The sequence below is a fragment of the Puntigrus tetrazona genome, chromosome 1 (genome assembly GCF_018831695.1).
Source record: "Puntigrus tetrazona isolate hp1 chromosome 1, ASM1883169v1, whole genome shotgun sequence".
In the NCBI taxonomy this organism is placed as follows: domain Eukaryota; kingdom Metazoa; phylum Chordata; class Actinopteri; order Cypriniformes; family Cyprinidae; genus Puntigrus; species Puntigrus tetrazona.
The window spans coordinates 24,061,434-24,076,154 of record NC_056699.1 but is presented as its reverse complement, the minus strand read 5'-3'; the positions used below and the strand labels follow the sequence as shown (position 1 = coordinate 24,076,154).

Sequence of the window (14,721 nt, the reverse complement as noted above, 5' to 3'; positions counted from 1 at the left end):
TTTAAAAAAAAAAAAAAAAAAAAAAAAAACGTATCACTTTGAGCTGGACCGACTGACCGCTGAAGGAAAAACCTGACGGAGAAATGAGTGATTATCCGCCGGCGGAGGACAGGCCTTGCCGGACGTCCTGAGACGCAGCTCTCGCTGTGATCCGCAAAAGAACCACTCCAAAAGAAAAAAAGAAAAGAGAAAAAAAAAAAAAAAAACGAACAATGCCGTGCGCGTGAACTTCTGTGTGTGCGACCCTTTGGTGCGGGACACACACATGCGCCCGCTCAAACACAATAGCAGTTTTGGGAAAGAAGCTAAGGTTGAAAAAGAACAAGAAGAGAGGGAAGAAAGGAGAAATACTCTTATTCGTTGGCGGGAGTGAGAGGTGGAGGACAGGGGAGGGCCGCGGCGCTGCTCATGTACCCGAGAGAAGGCCTTTCACTGGGGCTGGAGGAGAGGGGAGGAAAGACTGGCTCTCTGGCCTCTGGGCTGTCTCTCCTGCAGCAGGTTGGCTGCTGGCAATTCAGTCTTAATGCCTGGGTAAGTGCTCAGCGTTGATACACACGCTGTTTTCACGCTCCTGTGGCCTTTTAAAAATCTTCTTCTGCTTTTGTTAGACTGACTCAGTGCCAGGACTGTGGTAAAGGGTGCACTGTCATTTTATCTGCTTCAGAGTGGCTTAAAATGCCTGTGAATTTGTGTGCGTGTGTTTTATAAGAGCTAAGAGATAGATTGATGGTTATGGCGTTTGAAGATGTGCATTTAGTTAAAGTGGCGGATGAAAGAAAGTGAGGACAATATGTGAACAATATATGGCATAGTTATTCTTAGTGTTTATTTTGAGGTTTGAAATTTGCAATTAAGCATTTTTTCTTTATTGGTTTCATTTGACCTTTTATTTGATTATTAAAATGCATCAATATTTATTTGTTAAATAATCCCGCACTTTCATGTTGCAATATACATTTTTCTTAATCGTGTGATGTTTTTCTGTGTCATATTTGAAGTAAAACATGAAGGAAGTAAAAAATTTGGCACTGTGTTTTTTTCTGCACTGAGGAGAGAAAAGAGGGAAGTTGCTATTTATATTTTCGTAGAGAGTCATAGTTAGGCTTGTTTTGTTTGTATGCATTTGTGTGTGTGAGCAGTGGGCGGATGAGGGTTGTTATAGTGATGGTGACATCATCATAGTTTCACGTTCTTTTGAAGTTCTTCTGTCTCATTTCGAGCTTTCTTTTCCCGATCGGATAAGAGCGCACATTGGATGCGTGGATTTGGCTGCATCTGTTTCTTGCTCATTTGAACATTCCCGTACATTAACAAGCGTGGATGTTTTCTGCATTGTGTCCACTGTGCTTGGATGCAAGCCACTGGCACATACTCTTCTAGAGTTCAAGTCCTTGGCAGCTTTTTTTTTGCTTGCTCTGGAATTTCGCAGGCCTGAGAGCCCCTCTATCCATCATGAGGATGTCACACCCCCTGCGTGTCCCCCCCACCCCAGCCCCACTACAGCTCATTAGAGCCCACAAGCTCCAGTGACAACTCATCATATCATGCCGTAAAGCGGAGAGAGGCGCTCAGGCCCTCAGGGGCCACAAGGTCGCCACCTTCACATTTTGTCTTTAAATTGCTCTGCAAGGTGCCACCAAGCGGAAATGCAGCGCCAACAGCTTTTTCCTGCTGCTGTCCGGCCCTCTGTCTCCCTCTTTTTCTTGTATGTCTTCCACAGGCCTTTCAAAGAATTAACAAAATGTACAATAACCAAATAATATATTGTGTTTTTTTCCCTAATAATCAACTAATATTTACTTGCTATCAGCGATTCATTTTTTTTAAATTGTTATTATTATGACTTTAAATTCACTTACTATGAAATCAATTTAGAGAAAGGAAATTAGATTTGTGTGTATATTTATTCTAACAATTTTCTGCTTAATAATTTTATTGCCTAAAAGACACTTTTACAGTCACTATGAAATTATCTTTTTTTTTTTTTTCGTGTAATAATCAGCTGATGTAAGATTTAGCGTGAGTGATATTTAAAATTTTTAATTGTACATTTTAAATTATTATTATGATTTATTTAGGTTATGATCATGGAAATCTGTGTAGTAAATATATATTTTCTGACTATGTCCTACACTAATTTTATTTTATATTTTATTGTGTAAAAATAACATTTACTTAATATCTCGATTCTTGTACATTATAAAATTTAAGTATTATGATTTATTACAATTAAGATTTATGGGAATTTATATAGTAAATATGTTTTTCTAAACATAATTTTTCTTGTGTTTTTAAATATATAATTGTTTAAAAAATACAATGAAATTATATTTTCTTTAAAACTACTTTTAAAGTCATTCTTGTGATAACTAAAAAAACGTAAAAACTTGTGTGTGTGTGTGTGCATTACTTCGTTTGTGAACGAGAGAGTGAAGGATAGGATTTGATAGACGCTGCATCAAAATGAGTGTGACATGCTCTTCTAAGACAAACAGGCCTCTCCATGGCCTGTCCATTAAAACAGACCAGGCTTTTGTAAGACCACCACTAGGGGTCACGACCTCAAGCAGAAACTGTCAATCTCATTGGTTCGGAGGAGGGTACGCATGTCTACAGATTTACTCAATGGGTATACAGACAGATTTGTTGACACACATTAAGAGTATTTTATATTTATTTACCTCGTTCAAACACATCCACAAACTTTTTCAGGAAATCACCACATCTGGAAATCAGCCTTTCGTTTTTTTTAATATTATCGTTTTTATTTACCTGGTTATGCGAATTAGTCCTTTAGCCTTTTGTCGTCTGTGTAGTTGTGATGGTTGTGGTGGGAGGCATTGGCAAACGATTAAACAGGAAGTAGCCCGCTTTCTTTGCACATAATAGGGAAAAAGACGCCCACATATTTTCTTTGTGTTCCTTGTGTGGGTTTATTGTGCGTCTCGCTGGACCTCCGTGTGTCAGTCTCTAAACTCAATGAGTTGTTTAGAAGTAAGGTTTTAAAGAACGCTTATTCTGCGATTGTTAGCGTCCGACAGTATGCGGTTGTCCGATGAGAATGCACGGGCGCATACGTAGGTGGTCTTCCTCACTCCCCTGAGTTGCTAGAGACAATTAGCCATGTCTGGAAGAACAGGGTAAAGCCATCGTACAATAGCAGCGGGGTCAATAGAGCCAGATTTATTGTGAGGCTTTTCTCGAGACTGAAGACTTAATGGAGTTGAATAGCACTCGGAAAGGAAATAGTTTGAAGAATGTGTTTTTGTATGGTGATTATCCATGTTATTTTTGTCCTGCTGTGTGTCTTGTCGGGAAGGCATCATGACAACAAAGAAAAACCAAATAGAAAAGTGTTTGCGTGCAAGGCCTAAACGCAGGTCTACGTTTTCAGTAGTCATTTAGCAGGCGTGCGAAGAATAAAAGTTAAAGAAATTCCATTTCTAGTGACCTTCTTTTTTTTTCTTCTTAGGGTCTTGCTGATCCGTTCAGGTGGAGAAGTGGGCAGAAACGCTACTGTAGCAAGCCGTGATAGCATGCTGCGCTCCCCAGAAGCCAGATAAACGGGATGCCCGGCTATTATTCGTGTGGCTGTGTGGCGTTTGAAAGGGGTTCTGTTAGGCCCAGTGACTGTGATGTAAATCATTTGGCTTGTCTCTGGGTGAATGTGGCCGCAGTGGACAGCCATTTGGAGCTGTCCCTCAATGGAGAGGCCCTGGACAAAAGAACTCATTTAAATGGCTACTAAAGCCTTTCAGCGCAGGGAGAATTGACAACATTCTTTCACATCATTACTGAGGGGGAGGTTACGGGGTAGCTCGCGGTGGAGGGGTGTGCGGCAGCGCTCCCTTAATGGCAAACTCGTCAGCTGTGTTTGGCAGCTGTCATCATCCCCGTCTGTTTTTCTGATGACAGGTCTTTCTTTTTCAAATGTATTTTTATATCTTATCTCTCTGGTTGTTTTTCTCCATGGCCTCGTGCTTTCCTTTTCCCATTTCTCTTTCTGTCTCCACACAGTTTTCTGCTCTCAGGGGCCCCGAATACGTCCCCAGAGCCCCTTTTCTTTCCTCGAGCTGCTCTGTTCAGTTCATTAATCTTTCATTGGTAATACGGCAGAGCGGAACGCCCCCCAATGCTGGAAGTGGCCTCTCTCTGTGCCTGTTTTGGGGCCCTGGATGGACACTTCAACCTCTCAGGCCTGGGCCTTGGGGGACTTTCCGTTCTCAAAGCTCCGATATTTTAGTCCTGACAAAAGGATGGCTCACCTCTGCTTTCATAGAACACCTGACATTCAACACCATTGAAATCTGAAGTGCTGGATTTAATTTGGCACGTTTTAAATAAAGACAGTGGCCCCTATGTGCCCTTTTCCGCATGTGCTGCGGGACATGCACAGCTGCCAATCAGACACCCGCATGTATGCGAACGGCTCACGGCGCGAGATGTTTTCCTGTCAGTCGGCTCGGTTTGAGTCGATTTATGCAGCGTCTTAGGAAGCAAATCCCAGTCCACGTGTGGCCCGTCAAATCTACGGCACGGCAGTAATCTGGTTAGGTCGCGTGTACTGGGAATACACTAATGCCAGGCCATGCCTCAGCACCCCTCTGCTCGGCTGTAATCTTGGGTAATTGAAAATGGGGCCTGTGCCACTTAAGAACACAAAGAGCAGATTACATAGCTAAAACCAATTTGACCAAAATGCAGAAATGGATTTTCTCTCTTCCCCTCCACCCCTCCTCTGCTATCTTTTATAATGCAAACCCCTTTCCAAAACCAGACCCTGAAGGAAGAGGAAGGGGTGGGAGAATGAGATGTGGGTAGCCCGAAAAAAAAAAGGAGGGAGAGCAAGAGTGTGCTTAGATTTGCTGTCATTTGGTTTATTAAGTGATTGTTTTTTGGTCAGAGACAATCAGGCACTGTGTGTTTTATGTATCCAGTGACTGTTGAATCAATAATGTGCGTGTCTGGAAGTGTTTTTAATTACAAACCACAGCATTCTGAGAATGGGCTTGTGGTCTGTGATGGACGCAGAGTTGAAATAGAGGCGCCGGTGTGTTTCTGCCTCAACCCAAACATGTATTAACAGCTTCTTCTTCCTCTTCTTCCCACCCCCTTCCCTCTCTTTTTCTGTTTCTTGCCAGTCTAATAAGGTCCCCGTGGTACAGCACCCTCACCATGTGCACCCGCTCACACCTCTGATCACCTACAGCAATGAGCACTTCACGCCTGGGAACCCCCCTCCACATCTACAGGCAGACGTGGACCCCAAAACAGGTACATATGCATGCACATCTTCCTTTACATTCATGAATTTCAAAACAGGCAGGACGAAACCCAAGGCTAACCTTCAGGCCTGGTTAACTAACGGCGCTGTCACGGTTACACCGTGTGATCTCAGCAGTCTGCATTCACAGCTACCTGGTAAGATGCATCAGAGCGTTTCAGAGTCGTCTTGGCTCAGGGCCAAGGGTGCACCCCTCCTTTTGTGTGCATGTTGAGATGGAGCTGTTGACCTGGGTCGGTTAAGCCTGTGGAGCCACTTGACTTCTGGGAGATGTAGCTCTGTTACTTAACTGCGGGATCCCAAAGCTATTCTTTTTCTGATTCTAAAAAATGAAATCTCAGTTTCTGATGACGCACAATTCGGACAATTGTGAAATCTATATTTCTCAACCAGGATGAAAACTGTATGAGCAGGAGGTTTACCAGGAAACTCGATTTGAAGGCTCATGTTGTATCTGTCAGGATTCTCATCTCAAAACAAAAAAGATTTCTGTTCAGGTGTGATATAATGTCATTTGGTGGTAAGTTTCAGAATCAGATTATCACACATAGAGGCATTTTCCTCTTCTGCAACACTATACAGTCGAACAGCTGCTCTTCAAAGCTGTCGACAACCTGCATGTTGATTCTAGAGAGCCTTTTTCTGCTCTCATAACAGACCTTATCACTAAGGGCCTCTTTAAGGACTCAGAGACTGTTTAATGTGCTGCTTAATGGCTCGCTTAATTGAGTTTAGAGTTTAATTAATTAACAAATTGTATTAAGACCGCTGTATGCAGTGCCAATGTGCTGTGGAGGCATTGTTTTCCTTGTTCTGCGTGGCTAACGTTAGCCGGCAGTATCAAACAGAATTTCTTACTCGCTTTAGATCTTTTAGCTTTAGAGCGACTACTTTTTGGGCAGTTTTATTTTTACAAAATTAAATTTAGAGGCAAAATAGCATAAAGTTAACAAAATTTGAAGCACACCGAGTCAGTCCTAAGTCAGCTAGCTTGTTTGTCATTCACATTGTTGCTAACTTATGCTATTGTAAATGACTCAATTCTTATTTAGGGTTTGTTTTAAACCTTCTACCCACCACATGTAACGTTAATAATGTGGTCAGTTGGCTGTTAAACTCTACTGTTTCCGCACTTGAACAGACATCCACCGCTAATGTGTCAGTCTCTCTTAGCACATGCTGCAGTGTTTGCGTTGCTGACTTGTGAACCTCAATTATCGCCCGTTGTTAATCCTCTGATTCGATAGACAAATGTGACAGGGCTCTGTATTTTTTCTCCTCTCCCCCGTGTGCCATACAACATCGTGGCTGCCTCCACAAGCTTTGATCAGAACGTGTGATTTAGAGCTGTGCATGTGAGCTCAACCTCCTCCCTCTCCCACCTCCCTCTGATGTTGACTTTGTTCAATTGTGTATCTCACAAAGGATAAATTTAACACTTAAACTTCATCGGGGAATTTCTGTGTCAGGACAAGAGCAGAAACATTTTCACACCATTCACATACACATCTCTGTCTCTTCACTCTTTTCTTTGCATTTTTTATATTTCTCTTGCAGGAATCCCAAGGCCTCCACATCCTCCAGATATATCTCCCTACTACCCCCTGTCACCTGGCACTGTAGGCCAGATTCCCCATCCGCTAGGATGGTTAGTACCACAGTAAGCAGCCCAATTTTATTCCTCTTCTTCTGTCTTTGTGATTCTGTTACAACATGATGTACAGTGCGGTCCAAAGTCTGGGATCTTGAGAATTCTTTAAATTAATCAATTATTTTTTATTTTTAATATGCATCAAATCCTAATAAAATCCAAATAAAATCCTTAATAAAATATTTCAATTATATCAGTGCTTATTTTAGTTTACAAGGTTCCGTTTGATTGTGAATCGCATATCCCAGGTTTTTTATTGAGGACATTTTTAGACTTTTGGGCACCACTTTATATATTATGCCATGTTTAAAACTGCATTTGTTCAAATATGCTGCATTTTGCCATTGTGTATCTTATATTCGCCAGTCCTTCGTCTGCCTTGCAGTGGGCCTATGGGTGTTTAAGATGCAGTTTGAGACTTCGGCCATCACAGAACATTAAAAGCTAACTCTTAACCCTCTGTACAGTTTATACATTCTGGAAAGGCACCACTGGGGCCCACAGCAATGCACCCATGGCTTTCTTCATCCCCTAAACTCTAAATTGCCTCTTTGTGGCAAATGCTATTTTGCATGTCTCTGTATTGTCCAATTAGAGTAATGAACTGTGATTGCCAGTATTTTACCCACAATTCCACACGGGGGCTCTCCCCTGGTAACTCTTGTCAACACTTGTTAATATGACAAAAGGCTACAAATTAAGCTCTGTTAATTTAATGTTTTCTCACCGCGATCTAAATACCGAGAGAGCCCCAAGCGCAGCCACAGCCCTTTGATTCTCTGCACTTTATTTTGGTATAAATTTACATTCATTATTGTTTGTCTTTGGATGTGTAGACCTCAATTAGCGTGATGGCTCCATTAAAGGGGCCGGTGCTTCGTCTTTAATTAGCACAACAAAACACCTAGTTTCAGCTCAGGGAGAGGGGCCTCCATCGACACCAAGCGCGGGGTTATGAAATTTAATTAGCCATTCCTATCAGATTTGTGGCATTCAAATTGTTCAGAGTTTGCTTCCCTTTGATCTGCGCTCTGCAATCCCCTAGATTTTTGTTCTGATCAAATGAGAATAAAGCCGCCTGCATAGAGAGTGCTTTTTTCTCTTTTTTCATCCCTTCCTTTACCTCTCTTCCTTTCTTCTTTTTCTAGGCAAGGTCAACCAGTTTACCCAATCACGACGGGAGGTTTCAGACACCCCTACCCAACTGCCCTCACTGTCAATGCGTCCATGTCAAGGTGAGTTGAGCCTTGGGACGGTCGACTCGCTGAGAACGCGAGTGTGTCAGAACCCTTGCAAACTTCTCCCTTAAGGAGAGACAGCTCTCGCCTCAGTGTTCAAAAAGACGGTCCCGTGTGATCCGCTACGTATTAAAATATTAATTGTTGTTATCATTTTATAATGAGACCCCTAAAGAACGTTTACCCTGACTGAATGGCAGAGAACGAGAAGACTGTCAGTTTAACTATGGTCACATGCAGATTTCGGGGCCCGTCTTTGGACTCTGAGCGAGAGCTTTGTGTGGCCCATTGGGGTCTGGTTCAAGTGGCGATTTGGACTCAAATGTCCCCAGGAGAGCACTAATGGTTGTGTGTGTGGGGGGATTGTGGGATATGCGTGTGAGCGTTTGTTTGTTTTAACTGTCGCAGTGATTGCTCACTTGTGACTGTTACTCATCTGTTATGTGAGAAGTGGGAGGTGTTTGCTGTAGATGACAAATCGCAGCTCGTTTTGTAGCTTTTATGTCATTTAAACACAAAAGTCAGATGCAAACAGCTTCATTTGGTGGTCACCTTCTTCTACATTTACTCGGCAGTTCCCCCCTAATCGTAAACATACGATACTCTTTTTCGCAATGATGATGAATGTGAAGATGATGATGATGATGGTGGTAGTGGTGAGACTAGCCAGAGAAGCACAGAGGCAAATCTGGTTTATAGTTTCGAGAAATGGAGACCAACTCAAGCTCGGCCTGTGTCTCCAGACAGGGACAAACTCTTGTTTAATTGCAGAGTGATTGGAAAAGCAGCTCTGGCGGCCTGGCGAGCTTAGACCAGAGGACGTTGATGGATAAATGTGAGCAGGGAGGGAGGAACAGGGAGGGGTTTTGTGCGCCTTAAACACTGGCTTGGGTTTAAGTGTTTTTGAAGGAAGAAAAGCTTCAGAGAAAATACTCAAAACTCAAAGAAATGGCCCATACAGGGTTTCTGTTCAGAATATTAGGATGTTTAAACATGTTTAAAACATTGGGCCCTCATTCATGAAACACAAGCGGAAACAAATCTGTGCAAAATTCTTGATTCATTAGTATAAAAATTTACTCAAGAACAGTTCATCCATTAAATTATGCTTGCGAAATTGTATATTTTCAGGTACAATTAATGAACAAATTTATACATAATATGTAAAAAATGTAATCCGAAATGAGAATTATTATTGTGTGAATGATTCGTATAACTTTTTTTCCCTACAAATCTAGTAAAATTAGCTTTACTAACTGTTCATTCTTGTGCATATTGACAAATTTATGCACAAATGAGCGATTCATAAAATGAAATGAGCAGAACAAATGTCAGTAAAACAACATTTAATGCAAACAAAAAAATTCATAGGAATAGCTTATGAATAGTGTATTCTTGAACCGCAAATTACTTCATGAAACGCGAGCAGAACAAATTTCTTCGTAAGTAAATCATAAAAGAAAGTAAATTATCTCAGTTAATGCAGCAAATTTACACAAGAATGTTTAAACAAACAATTAACATTGATTCTGCTTGCGTGAGTAAATGAAGCTCAACCTCGTGTTTGCATCTAGTATATTTTCCTTGTCCTCACACAGTTTAAATTGATCAGGCCAAACATAACAGCTCTGAAACACAATATTTAGCTCTGCAGTGATGATCAGAGTGCACTGGCAGCTGCTCTGCGTATGAGCGCAAGGTCTTTGCAGCTGGTCCCGACTCTTAAAGGTCCATTTTTTTTAACAGCTGGCTCTGAAACTGAGGCTTCACACATTTGACACCAACAGCTTTCACCCCGTGTGTGTTTTGAGGTCTCGGCTCCATAGAGAAGTCGTTTGTACCCTGCCAAGGCCTGAAAAGAGGCCATTCCACCAGCTCCGCCGTTAGGCGCCCGAGCAGGTCTGCAGCCTCTGCTCCGGCGCTGGACCTTCACTTAAGTGACAGCTGATTCTGTTCTAATGAGGCCTTTATATTGTGATCATCCTATTTCCAGTGCAGGCTAATTGAATCTTCTGAATGGGGGCTAGGGGGATTGGTGATGTGCTGGGGAAGAGCTAATGCGTTTTGATAATCTGTAATTGAATTAGCATAGATTAATAAGTGGTGGTCTTGTGTCTCTGCGGAGGGAAGGTGCTTTAGCATGTTTGTGTCAAAACCGGCGGCGTCCGCTGTCACTGGCCTCCTGCGCAAAATAATGAGCACCAGGAAAAGGTTTCATTAATTGTGTTTATGGTTTTTCTGTGAATAAAGAGGGCGAGAGAGAGAAAAGGAGGGGGAAGTCTTCTGCTTTGTCTTCTTTCACAGTCAGTGGACGAGAACTCCAGGAGGCCTCGGGATTAAGAGACACCCATATGTTGCTCTCCGGTGCCTGTCTTCGGCTCAGAGAGATTCTGACGGCCCTATCTGCCGCCATTTATTATGCAGTTAGCACACAGGGCTTCATGTAGCGATCTGCTTTTCACCCAGGTAACACTTCAGCCTCCTAGAAAATACATTTCAGATCACGAACGGATTGGGCAAATGAGCTACATAGTTTTGATAATGGGGTTGGAGTCGTACAGGTGTATCGGCCGTCCCGGGTGACAGGGGGAGGATGTGTAGGCCCCTCGGCCCCTGCCCGTTCCTGCCCTTTGATATGTTCTTCCCTTCTTTTTCAACGAAGGAAGAGAAAGCGAATGACAGACAGAGCGCACCGGCGGGGTCATTATACATTAAACAGGCGCCGAGGCCATCGCTCCGATTGGCAATTAAATGGCACTCACTGACACTCGGCTGGTGTGGAAGAAGATTGAGACATTGGACCCTGCAGGGGCCCTTCTCGGCACACCTCTCTGTCTCGCTCTTCCCTCAGCAGGGCTAAATTGGTGGCAGGCTCCGCTGCGTGCTGATGAGCGCAATGATGCCCTGCGCTTCAAAGGGATGGCCGTCATGTTTAAACCATAACCTGGGCCTCGCTATGGCAACAGCGGCACGGGTGGGGGCGGCTCTGATGGGACAGTCAGGAGGAAAAGGAGGAAAAAATTGGACGGCGGAACAGAGGAAATTTTAACAAGTATGCAAGGACAGAAAGAGAAAGAAAAAAGGTGGGGGCTAATGATCACGCCGCTGCAGCCACAACGCCGGTCCCCCCTCGGTAGAAGCGGACGGGCGGCCCGGATGACATGGCACAAACACAAATGTGTCAGGGATGAAGGGAAGAGAGAATAGGAGAAGAGAGATTGGGGGGAAACACAGTCCCCAGAGAGAACCTCCAACAGAAACTAGTTGTTCCTTGTGAGTTTACGCTCATCATTATATTCTGGCTCCAAGCCATATAGCCACACTCAAGCAGATAATGAGCTGTTTGAAAAAAAGAATTATTCCTTCTCTTTTTTTTTCATCATCCTTCATTCTTTCTCTCAGATTTGTGTACGGCCATGCACAACTGGGACACACTACAACACACACACACACACACTCAGGCACAGATATGTTTATTTGTACACTGAGGAATTCTACAGATCTTTATATAATGCTAGGGGATGATATTATAGATAAGTCCTTCAATCAGCCAGGGGACATTTTAGTTTATGTTTGAAGGAAAATAATCAAATTGCAAGTAAATGAGAACAAAATGACCACCCTAAATGGTCTTTGAAATGACCACACTAATCAAAAATGTTTTTTGGAATTTTTGAAAATGCTCATGAAAACAGTTTGAACCTATTTAATTTATTCATAAATATTTGAGGTATGTGAGTCATCAAAACGCATACTTTTTACAAAATTTAATGTTTTCACTACCGCTGAAATGAACAAAGCCATGTGGGTGGAAGAAAAATAAAATTAACCAATAACGTTATATCCCACTCAAATCCCAGTCAAAGAGAAATATTTGAATGTTTATTTTGGCTTATTTATAATGAACTATCATGTGTGTTGTTTTAAAGAAAACTCCCTAATTCCCTAAGACTATGTAGGTGGGAAAATATATTATAAAAAATTATACCCAAGAATATTATAGCCCACTTTGTTTTCAAGGCAAAATAAAAATAATGTTTTGATCATTACTATTCATTATTGTGGTCAGATTATCGGTTCATGTTATTCTGAAGGAAAACATGTTACATATCAAAACTCTCTGTATTTAAATGACTTTTTTCTTTTGCTTATAAAATCATATTGCTAATATCAACCAGTAACTTAATCATAGCCCACTTTTATGATGCAATCAAATCATTATGGATATATTTATATCCTTGCCAAAATTCACTCCACCTGTTTTATTTATTTTCGAAATGCATCTCGTTGTGTTTCATGTCGTGGAGTTCTAGATTTTAGATTTGTCATCTATTGCCGTTTCCCTTCTCCCACATGACAGATGTATTAGGTTACTGCTGCTTTGTCTTTATAGCCAGTTCTAGCATGTGTCAAGTCTTTAGCTAATAGTCATTGCTTTGCTTTGTGAATGTGTGTGTCCATCCATCATTTCACCCGTGTCCACTCTGACGATTTACACAGTCTTCTCTCCTCCAGGTTCCCTCCTCACATGGTGCCCCCCCACCACAGTTTGCACACCACAGGGATCCCCCACCCAGCCATCGTCACGCCCAACGTCAAGCAGGAGTCCTCTCACAGTGACATCGGCTCCCTCAACAGCTCGTGAGTTCACCTTACGCTTTTCAGTTCTCTAAAAATCCAATGCCGTCGGTATGCTGGTACGCACACGCTAACATCTGATTCCTCCCATTCGCAGGAAACATCAGGATGCGAAAAAAGAGGAGGAAAAGAAGAAGCAGCCGCACATAAAGAAACCTCTGAACGCATTCATGCTTTACATGAAGGAAATGAGAGCCAAAGTGGTGGCAGAATGCACACTGAAAGAGAGCGCAGCTATCAACCAGATCCTAGGCCGAAGGGTGAGCGCCTCAAACGCATTGTGCAAAGTAGCTCAGACTGTCTCAACTACTAAGACCACAGATTGCAGTGTTGTCGGCGGTGGAAAAACACTGTTTCTATTTCTGTGTAATAGTAATCTTGCTCAATGTTGCTACTGGGTAAAAGTACAATACTAGGGGAAGGGGAAATTTTAATGACAGTCGTTGTTTGAGCCTAAAATATCATTGGTCTCTTCCTCTGCGATGGCCACATTTTTTATGGGATGTGTGTATTTCTTTATGTGCAGTGGCATGCTCTGTCTCGAGAGGAGCAGGCCAAATACTACGAGTTAGCCAGGAAAGAACGACAGCTTCACATGCAGCTGTACCCCGGCTGGTCGGCACGAGACAACTATGTAAGTTTTTAAGTTTTCAACAAGTAACAATTGTTCATTCCCTCCCCAGGAGCCGCAGAGCAGTTTAAAGCCATCTAGATGTGTATTGAATATCGCCCAACAGCCTTTGGAGAACCTTATTTATTATTATATCTGGCTGGACTTAGTTGGTATAAGCTGGTTTGGCTTCCCCAAACCAGTCTAAAAGCAGTAAAAGAGAGCTTCCTAATCAGCTAAGACTGGAAGACTTTTAAGTCCATCCACTCTACGTGTGCTTTTCCTCAGTGCAGTCAGATCTAGTTCTTTCCACTGCTTTCATTAGTATTCTACTGGTTCACCTAAAAAGAGAAAGGCGAGCTGAGATCAGAGTAATTAAATAACCACAGGGCCTAAACGCCTCGCAGCTTTGATGAAAGAGGACATCTCTCTCTGCCGCCAGAAATGGGGAACGAGCGTACCGTTTACTGTTTCGCCGGAGTTTCGCCCCTGACAAACGGCCCCACCGCCCAGCCTGTCAACTCTCCTTGGGAGTCTGACCATGTTTCTTGACTGGCCTAGTCAAAGTTCCTCAACCAGAGCATGATAATCGCTCTGTCCGGGCCCGACCTCGGCCTCAGCGCAATCACGGACATATCCGATGGATCCGTAGCCCGTTTTCGAGGAGGACAAATGCACTGAAAGTTCTCTAGCTCCGCTCTTCCCCTCCAGTAAACCGAGCCGCTCAAAGAAACCTCAAGAGCTTCCAATCGTTTCACAATGAAAGGAAAACTAAGCAGCAGCGAGACAACAAGGAATAAACAAAAGGAGAGCAATGGAAAGATAGGGAAAGTTCTGTTTTGTCCTGCAGTGGCATTTCAAACCTTCAGGCTCTTACATGAATAAATAAATCAGTGAAAACATTGGGCTCTCTTGTTCATTTCATGTCTTGGTCTTTTCTGCAATATAATAACTAAGGTTCCTGTCTATTTCTCTTTTTCTGGCGGGTAACTATCAGGGGAAAAAGAAGAAGAGAAAAAGGGAAAAGCAGGCAGGAGAGGGCAATGGTAAGTGAGCTGCAATTATCTCTCATATTAAAGCAGACCCATCATCTGTCACAAGTGTGACATCTCAAAGATGAAAGTCCAGCCTTTTTTTTTTTCTTATCTCTTTTTTGTGCCTGCCTCATTTTGTATATAGCTATGCTACCCAATGCAATATTTACACGATAGACTGCTTGTTATCCCCCTCTTCTCCCCTTGCCCCATGTCGAGCGTTAATAACATTGAATATGCATGACCCCCACCACCTCCTCCCCTCC

General features: G+C 42.6%; 1 protein-coding gene across 2 annotated transcripts in view; it reads left to right on the top strand.

Moving 5' to 3' along the window:
• LOC122351900 (transcription factor 7-like 2) overlaps positions 1–14,715 on the top strand; it is a 21,078-nt gene extending 6,363 nt beyond the window's left edge. The window contains exons 1-8 of one of the 2 annotated variants that reach the window (XM_043249306.1): positions 14–531; positions 5,142–5,274; positions 6,842–6,944; positions 8,084–8,170; positions 12,689–12,814; positions 12,909–13,071; positions 13,338–13,445; positions 14,419–14,715. In XM_043249306.1, coding sequence (XP_043105241.1) covers positions 409–531; positions 5,142–5,274; positions 6,842–6,944; positions 8,084–8,170; positions 12,689–12,814; positions 12,909–13,071; positions 13,338–13,445; positions 14,419–14,475 — 900 coding nt within the window. In that variant the 5' untranslated portion in view covers positions 14–408 and the 3' untranslated portion in view covers positions 14,476–14,715. Of the gene's footprint in view, positions 1–13; positions 532–5,141; positions 5,275–6,841; positions 6,945–8,083; positions 8,171–12,688; positions 12,815–12,908; positions 13,072–13,337; positions 13,446–14,418 lie in introns of those variants that run through there. The other variant, XM_043249314.1, reaches the window with a different exon arrangement.
• The last annotated feature ends 6 nt before the right edge of the window (positions 14,716–14,721 follow it).